Raw genomic sequence first — 16,823 nt, forward strand, 5'->3', positions numbered from 1 at the left:
CCCACATTAAGGTAGTGGTTTTGGCATTCCTACGCAATCATGATTTCTGAAAGAAAGCGCAGCTGCTCACATGAAGAAAAAAAAAAAAAAAGGTCCTCTAGAATTCAGGGTTAAAAGCTTTGCTATTCTGCACAGTAAACCTTGCTACTTAAAGTGTAGTCCAAGACCAACAGTAGCAGCATCACCTGGGAGTAAGTGAGAAAGGCAGAATCTCAGGCTTCATACAGAACCTACCGAATCAAAATCTGCATATCAGTAAGACCTCCACTTCCAGGGGACACGTAAGCACACTAAAGCTTCAGAAGTATTCCACTAAAAGAACACCTTAAACAAGGCTAAACAGCAGTCAAACTATAAAAGATCTCGATACTATTTTATGACAAAAGATTGCTATCCTGTATATTTAGCTAATTCACATAAACCAGCAAGAAGAATATAAAATACCCTAATAGAAAAATAGGCAATTAGCAACAACAAAAAGAATGAACTTGTAAAAACATTTTTCGTTAGAAAATAATTCAAATTCAAGTAGTAGAATACCAAATTGGCAAATTTTAAAAATAATATTACCCACTCTTATAGAATAGACTTCAGGGCAGTAAGTACTCTCCTGTACTGTTACAGCACATGTAATTTGGTACAAGTTCCTGGAGTGAAATATAACATTAAGTATCAAATGTCTTAAAACTGTAGAAATCATTGATCCAGAAATTTCAATTATGTAATATGTTTTTAAGAATTAAACTGGGTGGGGTAGGAATGGATTGGGAGTTTGGGGTTAGCAGATGCAAACTATTAATATAGAGGATGGATAAACAACAAGGTCCTACTGTGTAGCACAAAGAACTATAGTCAATATCCTGTTATAAACCATAATGTGAAAAAGCATGTATATATATAACTGAATTACTTTGCTGTACAGCAGAAATTAACACAACATTGTAAACCAACTATACTTCAATAAAATAAATTTTAAAAATAAATTTAAAAAGAATTAAACTGAGACATAAATATGAAGGCAGTTATGCAGCATTATTCATGATGTAGAAATTTGGAAACATCCTACATGTTCAACAGTTGGTTAATTAATCATAAAGCATCCAATGGATAGAATTATTATTCAATTGTTAAAAACCATGCTGTAGAAGAACATCTAATGAATTCAGGAGAAATGCCATTATATATAAACATCCAGGTATGTAAACAAAACGGGATACCCAAATGTGAAGAGTAATATATCTTACTGTAAAAGTGTGCGCGACTTTTTCTTTGTAGGTTTCTATGTTTTCCAAATCTCCTGCAATGCAGCTATATTACTTTTCTGAGTCGAAAATAGTATACTTTGTAATAGTGTGATGGAGTCAGCTCATACAGCACAAGAACAATTGTTAAATTTTCTAGAATTTCATGAGCCAGTTGTTAATGTTAAGCGCAGGCAATTTTAAAAATTAAATTATACGGACTTACTAAAAAAATTATATTAAAACAAAGGTAAGGAATACTTAAAACTCATCAATTTCTAATCATTTTACTAGATTTTACAATCATCAATGATGTTGAGGCTATTTAAGCCTATTGTTTCCGTATAATGGAAATGGCAAATAGTGGTGCGCTACTGCACATCTCTTCCTGACTTAGTGTTCGGTGACATTATGTGGGCACTTGAAAGTAGCCTTAGTGGGAGTATTTACACCATGAAGATTGGCATATGCTACAAATCAGGGCTTTTTTTTTTTCCTCCGAGAGCCACTTGGTAAACATTTACCAGCACACCAGACTTCAACCTGACTATTTCTAGTGAAAAATGAATGTGGCCATTTGGGGGACAGAGGGAAGGAGAGAAGCATTCTCCTATTATGAGCAAATTAGGGAGGGGAAATAATTAAATTAGTTTGATTCTTCCAGGGCTGTTTCATATCTAAAAGGTGGACATGGCGGATCTAGTACCCACGCCAATTAGTTACTGAAATTCAAACCAACTCCTGTTTAGCACTCATTCATCTTCTTTTCTAAAGCCTTGGTTTTGATCTCTATAACCCAGTTGAACCTCTCTGTGACACGCCAGTCTGTAAAAAGAGGAAAACGTAATGGCCTCATTTAATTCTCAGAAATTTGGATGAGTCAAACTAATTCATGGGGACTTCCCTGGTGGTCCAGTGAGTAAGACTCCATGCTCTCAATGCAGGGGCCTGGGTTCGATCTCTGGTCGGGGAACTAGATCCCGCATGCTGCAACTAAGAGTTCACATGTTGCAACTAAGAAGCCCACATGCCACAACTAAGAAGCCGCATGCCACAACTAAAAGATCCCACGTGCTGTAACGAAGATCCTGCATGCCACAGCTAAGACCCGGTACAGCCAAAATAGATAAATAAATAAATAAATCTTTTTCTAAAAAAACCCACTAATTCATGTATTTGAAAGTACTTCGAAAATCATGAAATTCAGGACTTGCTTATGATATTTACCACATGACAAGGACCATGGCTATCTTATAAAATAAAATTAGAACCCAGTGTGCTCAAGTTCATCACATATTAATATTGCATTAGTTTTAAAACATTTTTAGACACAAAGAGCAATTATTTTCATTTAATCTCCTCCAGAAATATTATTTTAACATAAATACTCACAAAACCCCAAAGCCCCAAATTTCTCCCTCTGTTTAATAAATCCTAATGTCATCAATGCAGCAACTGATTTTTCCAGAAGTAGTTAATTAGTGCATGTAAAAGTATGTGTGTGTCCCAAGTACCTGAAGCTACAGAAGAATCTGCAAAAGACGGTTCCAATGAATTATTCTCTATGTCCCAGGCCTCCAGACTGGGCTGAGCTGTGGCTAAAAGGAGGGGCTCTTTGACCTCAGGACCATCTTCTGGTGATAGATTCTCAGACTCTGTGAATAAAAGTATTAGAATATAAACGATAGTGCCATGCAAGTTTTTATACAGTATACATAACTGTCATTGTTATTTTGAAAACAGAATAGGGGTTCCTAATAGAGATTAACCTGAATATACTTAAATACTTTGAAATTCTAAGCAGAATGTAAATTGTATTGCAATGTAAGTTTTTATACAATATAAAGAGCTGTTATTTTTATTTTGAAAACCAAGTGGGGTCCCTAGTAGAGATCTGCCTAAACATACTACAATACTTTGACATTTTGTAAGGCTTGGAACATGTTTTCATGTTGTGACAAAGTATTTTTATTTTTTTATATGAACACAGTGAGTAATTCTTTTGTGATGACTAAATTTTATCTAAAAAGCCAATATAATAAGTATTATGCGAATCATAAGTGTGACGATTTCCTATCTGACCATCAACTTTAGGAAGTAAGCCCCCTGTTCAGTGATACAAAGTCACATGTAAGGCTGCATTAATGAAAATGCAAACTTGGCGGTAGTTTTTCTTCAGCTTGTCCTCTAGCCTTTTTGTTCTCCCACTGCGTGTTCTACACGAGATGTACACATGCTTTAATGTCAGCCTACATTCATGTATTCTGAATTTCTGGAGATTTTTTTTAGAAATTTAATGAAATATTCTGAATCCTTCCTTTCTCCTTCCCACCATTTCTTCCACCTGACCTTTTTTTTCTTCAGCCAACATGTATTGAGTGTTTTCTTAAGACTTTTGAAAGAAAGTTACAAAGAAAGGCAAGAGTTTCTGCCCTTCTGAAGTACAATGTGTCAGAGACTGATGCCATAAAGAAAATTTCTTAAAGTATCATTTTCGATTAACCCATCTTAAAGAATAAGGAGAAAATGTGTGCTGTGTATGGAGAATTTCCTGAAGAAAACTGTTCTGACTTTGGAGTTTGTCTTTAGACAAGATGATTTTATAATATTTGTAGGTACATATTAAGCATGTTTGGGGTTTATAATAATAATAGTCAATTTATTTTGTGCTTTACAAATGTTAAATCTTTTAACCCTCAAAATAATCCTGGGTAATCAGTAATATTATTTCACAGAGGAGTAAACTGAGGCACAGAGAGGGCAAGTACCCGGTGAAAGTCACACATCGAGGGACATGAAGGAGCCAGGACTCATTAAGTGTCAGGATCCAGAGTCCAGGCCCCTGTGTTAGTCAGCATGGGCCAACATGATAAAGTACCATAGATTGAGTGACTTAAGTCACAGAAAAGAATTTTCTCACAGTTCTAGAAATAGGAAGTCCACGGTCAATGTGCCAGCAGGTTGGTGTCTGGTGAGAGCATGTTTCTGAGGTTGCAGAATGTCACCTTCTCACTGTGAACTCACATGGTGGGGAGAGAGAAAGAGACAGAGATCTCTCTTCCTCTTCATATAAGGCCTCAGTCCTATCAGATTTGGACCCAACCTTTGGATCTCATTTAACCTTAATTACCTCCTAAAGACCTAGCTCCAGATACAGTCACATTGGGGGTTAAGGCTTCAATATATGAATTTGGTGGCAGGGGGGCTCGATTCCATCCACAGCAGCTCCTACCACAGCTAACTTTGAATAATGACAGCTAACTTTGTTCTGGGCATCAAGACCTGCTAGAAAAATGGTTAGATTCCCTTAATAATATGTACAGGTTAGCAAACAATATTTAAATTCCTGACTCCCCTGATTGGATTTTCAGTGGAGGACATGAGAAGTAAGCCCTACTCATTTGGAATGAGTTGGTCAGAAGCACCCTGACTGCTGGTAGGGGTAGTGAGAGTGTAAGGGTGCTGAGTCCCAGAAGGGGATTGCATCTTCCATCCAACCTTCAAAAGAAGCTTAGAAATCCCTTTCTACTGGGCTCCCTGTCTTTGTAAGAGCCCACATATCTGGGGTAACAGCCATCATCACCCACTTTGGTTGAAAGAAGGAAAAGCCCCAAATGTAAGAGGATCCTGTCAGGGGACCAGGGAGGGCGAAAAGGATGATGGATAATTGGTGCCACTTTTTTCTTTTCAGGAGGCCTTTATCCCTTTTATAAAGTGTTTGGCCTTGGCCAGCCGACATTATGTGCACAGGCTAGGAGAGTTTGGATAAACTAGTCCCCAAGCCATTCTGAAACAGACATGTAAAGACTTAATCATAATACGAAGTTATGGCATATTATAAGGAAAGTAAAGAGGAAGGCATGTGAATATTAGATGAGGTATATGATGAGGTGTGTTATTATACAGGTATTATGTGTATATATACTTTACCTAGGATTGCTATCGTTCAAAGCATTAGAATTTGAAAAATCGCATTAGCTTCCAACAAGTCACCTTGTAAAGTGGAACTTAAAAATATCTTAGAAAGAAATACGTTGTATGTAACTTATTGCTCCGCTCCCCCCCAACAAAAAAAAGACAGAAATATGGCGAGACGTTGTCTATGTCAGGAGAAGCTAGAAGACACTTAGAGTTGATCTTTTAGACTTTTTCCTAAACTAGTACACAACCGTAAAATGGGTAAGTACCCTCTACTTTGGGGGATGGATATAACAAGGTCTTTTGTGATCTGCAAGGCTGCTCTTTCTAATATCCCTCGATACACTGAGGCCAAAATTTCTCAGGGAACAAAAAAATTGAGACTGCAGTCATTTCCCTTTGAAGTTCACGTCCTAGGGTGTTTGTCATGGATGGAAATGGTCCCACAAGGTCTTGAAAGGGAACTCATCATGAGAGGGTGTGATCTGCACTGGGGTCCAGCTCATCCTTGAGGTATGTAGGAGAAATCTGGCCCCATTATTGTATGTAAGTTTGGCCTGAAGTCCCTTTAGAATTAGCAAACTGGCATTAGAGTTACATTGTGGAAATAATAGCTGGGCCATAATATATAAACGCAAAAGAATCCATAATCTTGATGTTGCAAGCAAGTGGCACCACTGAGCCCATTCCAGAGAACTGAAGCAAAAACAAGGTGCTTCTACTGAGAGGGATTTTTTTAAAAATACAGTTACACTTTGCTGTGGAAATAGAAACAATGACAGTAGAAACTGGGGGACCTGCTAGTGGACAGATCATGGAATTACTGCTTGGCTTTTGAAAGCTGGATTAACCACATTTGGCTGAATAAATCCCCCTCAAATCCCTAGATAATCTCAAAAAGGGGAGCCTCTTGAGCTTTTCACTTTGTGGCCATCACAAACATATGACGCCATACAGCATTTGCTTTGGGCTGAAGCAAGAAGACCTTCCCTAAACATGGACTACACTTCACTCCCCATGATTCATTTACACACAGGTCCATTAATACTATTTTGTAATTCTTCTGGGCTTTTCAATATTTCATAGTAAAAATATTTGTGTGTGTTTATGTTTGTCTCTCTCACTATATATACATATACACAGACATACGTACACACTGTGTGTGTGTGTGTGTATATACACTAGATATATATACACACAGATATATATGTGTATATATAGTGTGTATTTCTAACCACTGAGCAAAATTAAGCTATTTCATAAATAATACAGCATAAAATCATAATATGCTGTTTACTCTAATAATTTAGTAACTATCTGTTTTTCTTTTGCATAAGTAACTTAGAAAAATGTTCGCTGTGTTTTTTATTCCATTAGGAAGTGTGGTTTATGGGAATGGGGACTTTGTATGTCTCATTTAAATCCATATCCCCAGCACCTAGAACAGTGTCTGGTACTCATTACATGTTGATTGAATGACTGACTGAATAAAAGAAGTGAAGTAAGCTTGAAATGATTATAATCATTTAAATTATATATAATTGTGAATAAATTATACCAATTATAAGTTAGTAATCATTCATTACCAATTAAACTTCAATTTGTCTTACATGTGATATTTTTAAAAGCACAGGAAACATACTCTGTAAAGAAAAATAAGATGGCAGATTATATTAGATTTACAAATGGTATATGTGAAAGAGCTCTAAAATGTTATTTTTATTATTATAATTGAATACTTTTAAAAACTCACAGAAAGGAACACTGTGATATGTTAGCAATTACAGATCTTTTATCAAATGTTTAATAAATTCCTTAAAAATTTATATAAATGTCCAGAAGACTATGCAGCAGTTGTAATAATCACTAAAATATTTTCTTCCAATTTATTTGTCTAGGCAATGTTAAAATTATCTTGATAAAAATCTCAGACAATCACTTTGTTTCCAAAATAAGATGGGAAATGGAAAACATGTTGGACAAGGAGTCAGCTGCCAATATTCCAGCCCAGCTTGCTGAGAGCTGTGGTCTTTGGAAGGTTCATCTTTTCCCAAGCAGCAGTTTCCTCATTTGTAAAACGAAGAAAACATACCTCTCAAAATCGCTTGAAATTTTGATTCTAAATACCCTAGTATTTGGCACTGTGTCTACAGGTTTCATTAAACTCTCAGTCACTAGGCGAAACGCAAAAACCCTTCCTTTGCGGAATTAGCAATACCTGCATTGCTTTCATAGCAATCGGTGCCTGTTAACTCCTGGGCAAGCGCATCGTTTCCTGTTTCCCTCAGCACAGTCACAAACGTAGAAAACCAGTTTTCTTTCTGCACGATCCTTTTCAGTAGCTCTCTTACCCCTGCTTCATTTCCATTATTTTCTGCAGCAGAAACCTGTTTTAAGAGAAAAGTAGAATTAAAGAAGTCCAACTATCTTATGAATAAATTTAAACAGGAACTAGCCTTTAGAAAAATTGCACAATTAAGCATATGTATAAAGGCTCATATTCAAATACTAAAGAAAACAGCAATACCGCTTACAGAAATTTTGGATTCTAGGGGGAAAAAAATCCCTGGGCCAATCCCCCTTTTAAATATACACTATTTTTTTAAGCTATTGAGATATTCAAAGCTGACACTTAGGAAACATGTTTTACCTCCGCCATTCTGAATAAGGGGTGCAAAAGAAGGCGTCTTTAATTTCTAGCCATGTTATGTCTATTTGCATCAATTTCTTTCTGTATATCTAGGGCTTGCTATATCTTTTCAACTCATGGAGTCTATAAACAGGAAATCAAACATTTCTTATCCGACCTTTCTTTCTTCACTATTACCACTATGGAATAAGTAATTACTATCAGACATTTATATTCTTTAATATTTGTATTATTTATTACTGCTATATTTTTTTTAATTTGTATTTACTTAACATCATAAGAGATTTATTTCTATATTCCTTTTTTTAAGTATTGGGCAGAAGCATTTCTATATCCATTCATTACTATTTTTAACCTTCATTTAATTTCTCCTTTAGATTAATCTAGTAAATCTTTTTAAATGTGAATCATTTGTGTAATCCTTATTACAGTGCATCTCCCCAGTTCTTAATACAGCACCAAACATTTGGAGAAAAGATCACATTTAGACCAGAAAGAAATTAGGCAGGACACCATCAACTTGCTGGGCCATTAGTCAAGCCACTTTCTCTCCAGACCTCAGTTTCTACATGTGTAAAATGAAGCAACTGAAATAAAATTACAGCATTTGTCCATCCTAGCTGCATGTTAGAATCACCTGAGGAGCTTTAGAAAATACTGATTTCTGAAATCTACCCCCAGAGATTCTGATTTGTCCATGGGGGGAAACCAGAAATTTTTTTCAAAAGCACCTCTTGATTCTAATCAGCAGCTTAGGTAAGAAGTACTAACTTACATACTCTCAAAGGTCTTTCTCAACATTTGCCCATCTTCTACATGTATAATATGGACTATTCAGCTAGATTAATTGTTTCCTACGAATTTGTGTATTTTCTAGTCCTATAAATATATCCAATAACCATTTAATTTCAGGAATTCACATTTTTGGAACAATGTCTGGTACAAATTCAGTGTTTATTATTATGATGACTGGGAAAAGCATCTATCTTTACAAACATTTCACCAGCAGACACTACTTAGTACAAGATTATACCACATGATTTCTACCCAAAGAATATGTTCGTTTCATCAGCTAATAGATAATTATGTTATTATACATGTTTTGCATATATCAACCCAACAGCTCTGAAGAAGATACCGATATTAACCCATTTTACAGATCAGAAATCCAAGGCTCAGAGAAGTCCAGTTACCTCCCTAAGGCCACAAAGCTAGTAAATGGCAGAGGTAGAATTCGATCCCAGGCATTGGCTTCAGAGGCTGAATACTGCCTTACTGAGCTGTAATTATAGCTGGTAATTGTCTCCAATTTTAAGTTCATTTTCTGACAAGAAGTGGTTAAAATGACTACTTGACTTAATAAAATTTAGGCGATTTCAGTCCATCTCCCCCACAGCATTTCTAAGCAGATTCTTGCTCATTTCCTACTTTTCTTTAATTTTGTTAATTTTCTAATGGAAATTCTTTGTCTTCTCTGATGTTTGTAACATCTCTATTTATTACCTGCTAATTTAAGCAGTAGTCTCTAAAGATGCTAAATGAGACTGGTTTGAGCACCTTATTTTAACTCAACCACTTCCATTTTTAATTACCTCAGCCTTTTATCAGCTTTAAACTCATTCCACAGAAGTAGTAATCAGAAAGCATTTCTCTAAAATGAACAAGTGAAGCACTGTAATTTATACTTAAAAACCTAAGCATATTATATCCACTAAATTTTCTTTGACTATTAACCAGTTAGTCGATCTTTACTGTAGAATTGTATTTGTCAAGCTTGCTTTGTCCTTACTGAGTTCAGGCATTTGAGAATCATTATGCCATTATTTCCTGCAAGTATTTTTATTATTTGAATGGGGAACTACATATATAATACCCATGCAATTTTAGCAGAGTCATCAAGATTCTGAATTTTTAAGAAATCTTCCTAGTTTGGGTGCTAGAAAGTACATCAATTCCCTTTAAAGCAATCACACAATGTTTTTTACTTAATCTGTTCTCCTATATATAAGATCCCAATAGGGTTTCCCTGGTGGCGCAGTGGTTGAGAGTCTGCCTGCCCATGCAGGGGACGTGGGTTCATGCCCGGTCCGGGAAGATCCCACATGCCACGCAGCGGCTGGGCCCGTGAGCCATGGCCGCTGAGCCTGCGCGTCCGGAGCCTGTGCTCCGCAACGGGAGAGGCCACAACAGTGAGAGGCCCGCGTACCTCAAAAAAAAAAAAAAAAAATCCCAATATATACACTTGATTACTGAAATTCTTGGGAAATGAATATTTAGACTTGAGCCTGAAACAGGACATATAATGATTCCCACTCATGTTCCTTCCCCACTGAATGTATTCTCTGAATATGAAGTTAAAAATGTCTATGGATACATTGTTAACTAATTTATAGAGTGTAAAATAAATATGAGTTTGTGGGTAATACAGTTCAATGCTTTCATATCCTGAATTCTTTTTTTTTTTTTTTTTTTTTTTTTTGCGGTACGCGGACCTCTCACTGCTGTGGCCTCTCCTGTTGCGGAGCACAGGCTCCGGACGCGCAGGCTCAGCGGCCATGGCTCACGGGCTCAGCCGCTCCGCGGCTTGTAGGATCTTCTTGGACCGGGGCACGAACCCATGTCCCCTGCATCGGCAGGCGGACTCTCAACCACTGCACCACCAGGGAAGCTCCCTGAATTCTTTGATCTATGTTTTTTCTAACAGAAATCTGTAGAGAAACCAAAGATATTTCGTTTAAGCCCTGGCTTGCCAACACAATTGTAAAGTTAGATAAAAATGCTTTCTTCCCCCTCAGAACAACCGTAGATAGCTATTTAAATATAATGGTGACCTTTTAATATAGCAGAGCTCAACCCTCAGTACCAGTAAATCAGGAAGCAAAACTCTTACGTTAAAAACAAAGAATTTTTAAAGAACAAGTTCCCTCCAAAAGTTAATGTCTTTCTGAATGACTATGTATTGTCACAATGACATAACTAATTTCTTATTTGTACTTTTTGTTGCTAATAAAATTCTTACCCATCCTAATTTACCTGACATTACAATGAGCTAGAAGGAGATTAACTCTAATACTCAACTTCATGTAGATGGAACTGGAGGGTTTCTAGTTGGACTAGTGATATTATCTGAGGTTCTACTGTGTAAATGAAAGGTACAGAGTGTCTTCTAGGACTATAGATGTTCGATGCTTTGAACTGGGCAGGGCTGAAACATGCAGCTTACTTAATCTGTTCAAATTGTGAGGGGCTTCCCTGGTGGTGCAGTGGTTAAGAATCCGCCTGCCAATGCAAGGGACACGGGTTCGAGCCCTTCCCACGTGGCGCGGAGCAACTAAGCCCATGTGCCACAACTACTGAGCCTGGGCTCTAGAGCCCGTGAGCCACAACTACTGAGCTTGTGTGCCACAACTACTGAAGCCAGCGTACCTAGAGCCCTTGCTCTACAACAAAAAGAGAAGCCACTGCAGTGAGATGCCCGCGCACCACAACGAAGAGTAGGCCCCGCCTGAGGCAACTAGAGAATGCCTGCACAGCAACGAAGACCCAACACAACCAAAAATAAATAAATGAATAAACAAATTAATTAATTTTTAAAAAAACACTATAGAAATGTTTACATGATCCACAGTTCATGGCTGTCTAAGTCATGGATGTGCTACGATGTCACTTAGCATCCTAAATAGAAGCAGGCCAGTACAGGGACACCCCCTTGCTGTTAGGGAGCGTTCTATTATAATGATCTATAAAGTGATTCTTGTATTTATTGCTGAGTCCTCAGTGTTTGCAATAGTGCCTCACATATACTAGACATTCTTTAATTATTTGTTAGAAGAATGAACACTGATCAACACTGCATCGTAAACTCCATGAAAGCACAGACAGGATTTGTGTTATTCTCCAATCATTTCAACACTAGCATGGTGTCTGATGCAAGGTGCTGCTCCATAAATTTAAAACGAATGAATGAATAATCAGTCGATTAAATAAATTTCTTTGGGTACCGGCTGGTCACAAAACTAAATCTAGGATCATGTTTTTAGAAGTGCTTACGTAAGAGGGGCAGGGATTGGGAGGTGGAGGTGAGAATCCAAGACCAAGTAGAAAATGTCAACCGGAAAACAGGAAAAGCATTAAAATAAAATGTTTTTTAGAAGTTCTGATTTCTTAGTTAAATGCTATTTTAAGGTGTCAAAAAAGCAGATTTGGAGATCTTATATTCATCATCCACCCATCCATTCCCCAATGCCTGGCAAGGCAATTCATTACTCCAAGTGTTTTCATTTCTTATTCCAGACAATTCCTTGGAAATAAATCCAATCCACACTTATTAAGCACCAATATTATACTTAGTCCTAACTGGGTTCTGGTTTCATCCTTAGATGAAAAACATTGTTTCTCCCTCAAATCACAGTTTAATCCAGGGACTTCAGGAGGCAGATCTCAATTTCAACATGGGGTATTTACCTAAATCCCTGAAACTTTAAATTCACAAGGAAATGTGACCAAATAAATAATAGAAGTCACATCATAACCAAACAGCTCTTTCTTATTTATAAAGCCTTTTCATAAACACTATTTCTCACTCATGTTCAATAAAATACTGTGAATGAGACAGGAAATTATTATTATGTCCATTTTCATGGGTACACTTAGGATCAGGAAACAAATAATGTAGTCCAAAGTAACACAGATGGTAAGAAACAGAGACAGATCTCAAATCCAGGTCTTGCCATTCCAAATTCCCATGCTTTCCCCACTACACTTTGCTGTTATACGATAAACATTCCTCAAGGACCCCATATCAACATGCTGGGGATTCTTCTAAACCTAGTGGTGCCTTTCCATCAGCCGCCATTGATTCCTTTTGAGACTGATGGTACCTGGAAAATGACGTGTACAAAAACTATTCCAAAGTTTCACGCAGACACTATTGCTCCTTTGAAAGCCTCAGATACATAGCTCCTCTAGCTTTCAGGCCCTCCTTTGAAATACGACTCTGAGGGAGAATTTGGGTTGCTTTGGCCTTAACTGCTACCACTACACAAATGTCCCTTTACTCTATATCTTCTTTGTGTCAAATCCCTTGCATTCCTGCTAGCTGCCTCCAAGCTTGCCAGAATCAAGAACTTGGATAAAAACTAGCTGGCAGAAATTCAATCCAGGCAAGACAAAAGTGATGCTGATAGGCAGACATATTTAGAGTAAATAAGGAGAAGTGCTGTTTCGCTGGCAATCGGGACATCGTACCCACTAAACATAAACAGCTTTGTGGTGTTACTGGACTCTGTTGCTTCTGGACTTCCTAACAGCTACTGTGGCTGGAAATGCCATCTTCCATCTCCAGCTGGCTTGAAGGCTGCATACTGTCTTCCAAATTAAGTTTCTGCCACAGTGATGTACACATTTGTCATATCCAGCTGGACTACTATAATGCGTTCTAGCTGGTTCTCAATACACAAAACTACATAAACGTTACCGACAACAGTGTAATGTAATTTACTAGTTGGGAAAACCAGTCCTCAGAATTAGATGCATGCTTGGGTCTTTGGACAGGCCCTATGGCTGTCAAGTGGACGAAGGAGTATTAACTTTAGTCACTAAAGACCAAGTCACATCATAGGCTGATATGAGTCCCGTGCCCAGAACTTTGTAACAAGGATACAAACAGTTGATGAATTAAAAAGAAAGAGAGAAAGAAAGTGTCAAAAATCATAGCATGTTAGACTTTGACCCTCAAAATGGGTTTATTTGCCTACATGCCTTTCAAAATAAGACTTTTGACGCACACCCTGAGTAAGTCAGATTTAAATAGGTAAGCATTTCTATACTCCACAGGACATCCTCGCTCATTGAAAAACAATGAACAATAAAACATTAAGTGTAAAGTCACCTGTAAAATCCATCCTGTCAAAATGCCACGTAAAAAGTCCACTATTCTTTTATTAATATGAAAAACTGCAACTAGCAACATATTTTTTCAGTTAATTATCTCCAATTTTTGATTCCCAGAGAGTTGAAACTTTGAGTAAAGAAAAAAAAAAGTGTGTGTGTCTGTGTGTGTGTACTATGTAGTTTCCCCATTTGGACCAAAATTAAATGGTATAGTGCATAATATAGGCCAGAGATTGGCAAATGTTTTGTTTAAAGCCCAGATAATAAATATTTTAGGCTTTGTGGGCTATACGTCTCCGTACAAATGCTCTTAAAGCGCAAGAGCAATCATAGCATGTAAATGAATGAGCACTGGCTGTGTTCCAAGAAAACTTTCTTTATGAACTGAAAATTTAAAAATTTAAACACCATTCTTAGCTTTCGGGCTGGATTTAGCCCATGGATCATGGTTTGCTGATCCCTGTTCTATGGAACTTTATAAAATAAGACATAAAATTTCACACCATCAGGAACTAAATCCCTAGCTCTGCTAATGTCTTCCTGGGAGAACTTCGGCAAGTTATTTAAACTGCCTCAGTCTTCTCACCTGTAAAACGGCACAGTTAATAACATAAAAAAACCTCAATAGATTATTGCGAGCATGAACTCTGATAATACATTTTGCAAATGATACTAATTGCACACAGTAAGTGTTTAATAAATGTTGTCTATTAGCATACATTATTATTCTAAAGTTAACTCCTCTTTAGTTTATTTCAGTGAAAGAATTAGAAAAGTAGCCGTTTTCAAAATTATGTTTTTAAAAGCCTAGATATTCTCTTCTCAAGGAGGGATCCAAATTTACCAAAAGATATCAAAGAACATTTGGAATGGGGCAAATGGAGGAACAACCCCGAGTTGCAATACCTGTATCTGCCTACAAGTCCAGCTCCATTTGAACTGACACCTACCCGATTTCTGTCTTCAACTGTCAACAGCTCTTCCATCACACATCTATCCAAGACATCTGTAACCAGAAGCTTGTCCACCAGTGTGGGCTGAAGGAGGTTCAGCAATTGGAGACACTCATCGTGAGCATTCTCAAAGGATGGAGAGGGCAAGTCGGTGAGCTCAGGGTTCACGTAGCGGGCGGCTAAGGGGTTGCCTGCTAGCCGGAGGGCGTCCACAAACAGCCTAGTCCAGCCGAGGGGCCAGACCCCCTTCTCCAAGGTGTTCAGAAGCAGATCAGCTGCCTGCATGTTCCCGGCGGTGGCGGCCGTCCTCTGAATCTGCTCTTTCACCTCTGCAGGTAGAAAGGTCAGGTAGTCCAGTACTGGCTCCACCTGGATGTACATTTTCACTCGGGCCCTGAAACACGAAATGAGATAGCAGAAATTCTTGTCTGCGGAATACCCATCCGACGACATCTTTCCTTCTCAGAGGTCGGAGAAGATTCTCCCCAATAGACGGACAAGTTGCTGTTCTCAGCTCAGCGGATGAGATGTGTGGCCCGCTGCTTTGGAGCGGCAGGGTCTGCAGCGATGCTCCTGGCAACGACGGGGTTGCCTGCACGACGCCCAGGTGGGCGCGCGAGGGCGCGGTCGCACCTGGGCAGGTAGGCAGGACGCGGCGGCGGCGGCGGCGGCGGCGGGCGCTCGCAGGGGCTGGGGACCGGTGCGCCTCGTCTGCGCACTGGGGTGGAAGCTTCTGGGCCAGCTTTCCGCCAGGCAGTTTTATAGTTTGCCTGATTACGGTTTCTGTTTCGATTCTCTTCTTCAGGACTTTCCACACGTAATCCGCCGGGCGGGGAGTGTCTGGTCTGGGAGGAGCCACCCTTTGGTCGGTTCCGGTATGCACAGTCCTTCGGTCAAGGGCCCTGTGGGAAAAAGAAAAAGAAAGGGAATTCTCTCTTCCAGCGAGTAAGAAAGCAGCGCTCCAGCAATGCCAGCGGGTATTTCGTCTACCTTGCAGGGTTCGGCCTTAAAATTCAGACTTCTTTCCCAGGGCCGTCTCACATCACCCCTCGTCAGCTGAGATGTGGAGGGGGTGCCAGCGCGTGACTGGGGGCTTCCCAGCCCAGAGGAGAAGAGAAACTGCCACAGACCCTGATGTCAGCAGTGAGGTGTTAGCCTTGGCTGGTGAATGCAGGCAGCCCCTGGCCGCGCCTGAGTGGTAAGATTACAGGGGACAAGCAGAGAGATGAAGCTAAGAAGACATCTTTTCAGAGATGTGTTAAGCCCAGAACCCCAGGATGAAGTGACCTCTGTACCCTTTCCAGAACAAACCTGCCCTTCTGTGGGTCCCCAAGAAGTAACTCTTTGGGAATTTGTGGGTGGGTATGCAAAAGAGCAAGTAATGATAAGCAATTAACTGTATCGCCTCATGCATAGATAGTAGTATTTATTTGGCTTTGACCAAGGCCTGGTGACAGATGCTGAAGGACTTGAACCACCAACTCAGCTTAGGAGGAAGCCAAGACTGAGAGATTCCCATCACCCAGTATGTAAGTTCCCCATATTCTTTAATATACAACTTTCCTTTAATAAAACAAAACAAAATCCCCAACAACTTATTTTTGATGTAGCTGCCATTCTTTTCTTGGATTCAATACAGCAAGTTTTGGCTGAAGCAGCTAGGAACTTAATTAGCAACTAATGTACCAACTTGTAGTAAACATCAACATTTGTCTATGTCATGAGGGAAGAGACACCCACACTGAGAAGTGGCAGCTTTGGTTCAGTACAGAAGCCACATAAATGTGAGTCCTTCACGTGGCTACTCATTCAGGTGTTCTGCAACCCTGGATGACTGTGGGTGGTAGTTTATCTGCTTCAAAATGAGAACCTCATGGTCCAGAATTATATGGAGGAAGGGGTCATTTAGGCTGTCAAAAAGATATATTTAGGAAAAGGAATCTGCTAGCAATGCACATTCAATGAAGTTTGGATAGGCCAGGGAAGCTTGGTGGAGTTTTGGACTGAATAAGTGAAACACAGAATCTTTGTATTTACCGGAGGCATAGAAAATACCCAATTGAGTACTTTATAGCTGTCGTCTTATATTATTTGCTAATTATATTATGTAGCTAAGCCTTTTTTCTTCCCCAAGGATTGTAAGCTGCTTGAAGAAAGGACATATTTACA

General features: G+C 38.8%; 1 protein-coding gene across 1 annotated transcript in view; it reads right to left on the reverse strand.

The window, feature by feature from the left end:
- The window catches only part of IFIH1 (interferon induced with helicase C domain 1), a 56,051-nt gene extending 40,619 nt beyond the window's left edge, over positions 1–15,432 (reverse strand). The window contains exons 1-3 of the mRNA XM_082840640.1: positions 14,652–15,432; positions 7,378–7,546; positions 2,756–2,896 (exon numbers count right to left, since the gene is read on the reverse strand). Of these exons, the coding sequence (XP_082696766.1) occupies positions 2,756–2,896; positions 7,378–7,546; positions 14,652–15,107 (766 nt within the window). The 5' untranslated portion in view covers positions 15,108–15,432. The remainder of the gene's footprint in view (positions 1–2,755; positions 2,897–7,377; positions 7,547–14,651) is intronic.
- Between the last annotated feature and the right edge of the window lie 1,391 nt (positions 15,433–16,823).

This window comes from Leucopleurus acutus (assembly GCF_964270905.1).
Source record: "Leucopleurus acutus genome assembly, chromosome: 6".
In the NCBI taxonomy this organism is placed as follows: domain Eukaryota; kingdom Metazoa; phylum Chordata; class Mammalia; order Artiodactyla; family Delphinidae; genus Leucopleurus; species Leucopleurus acutus.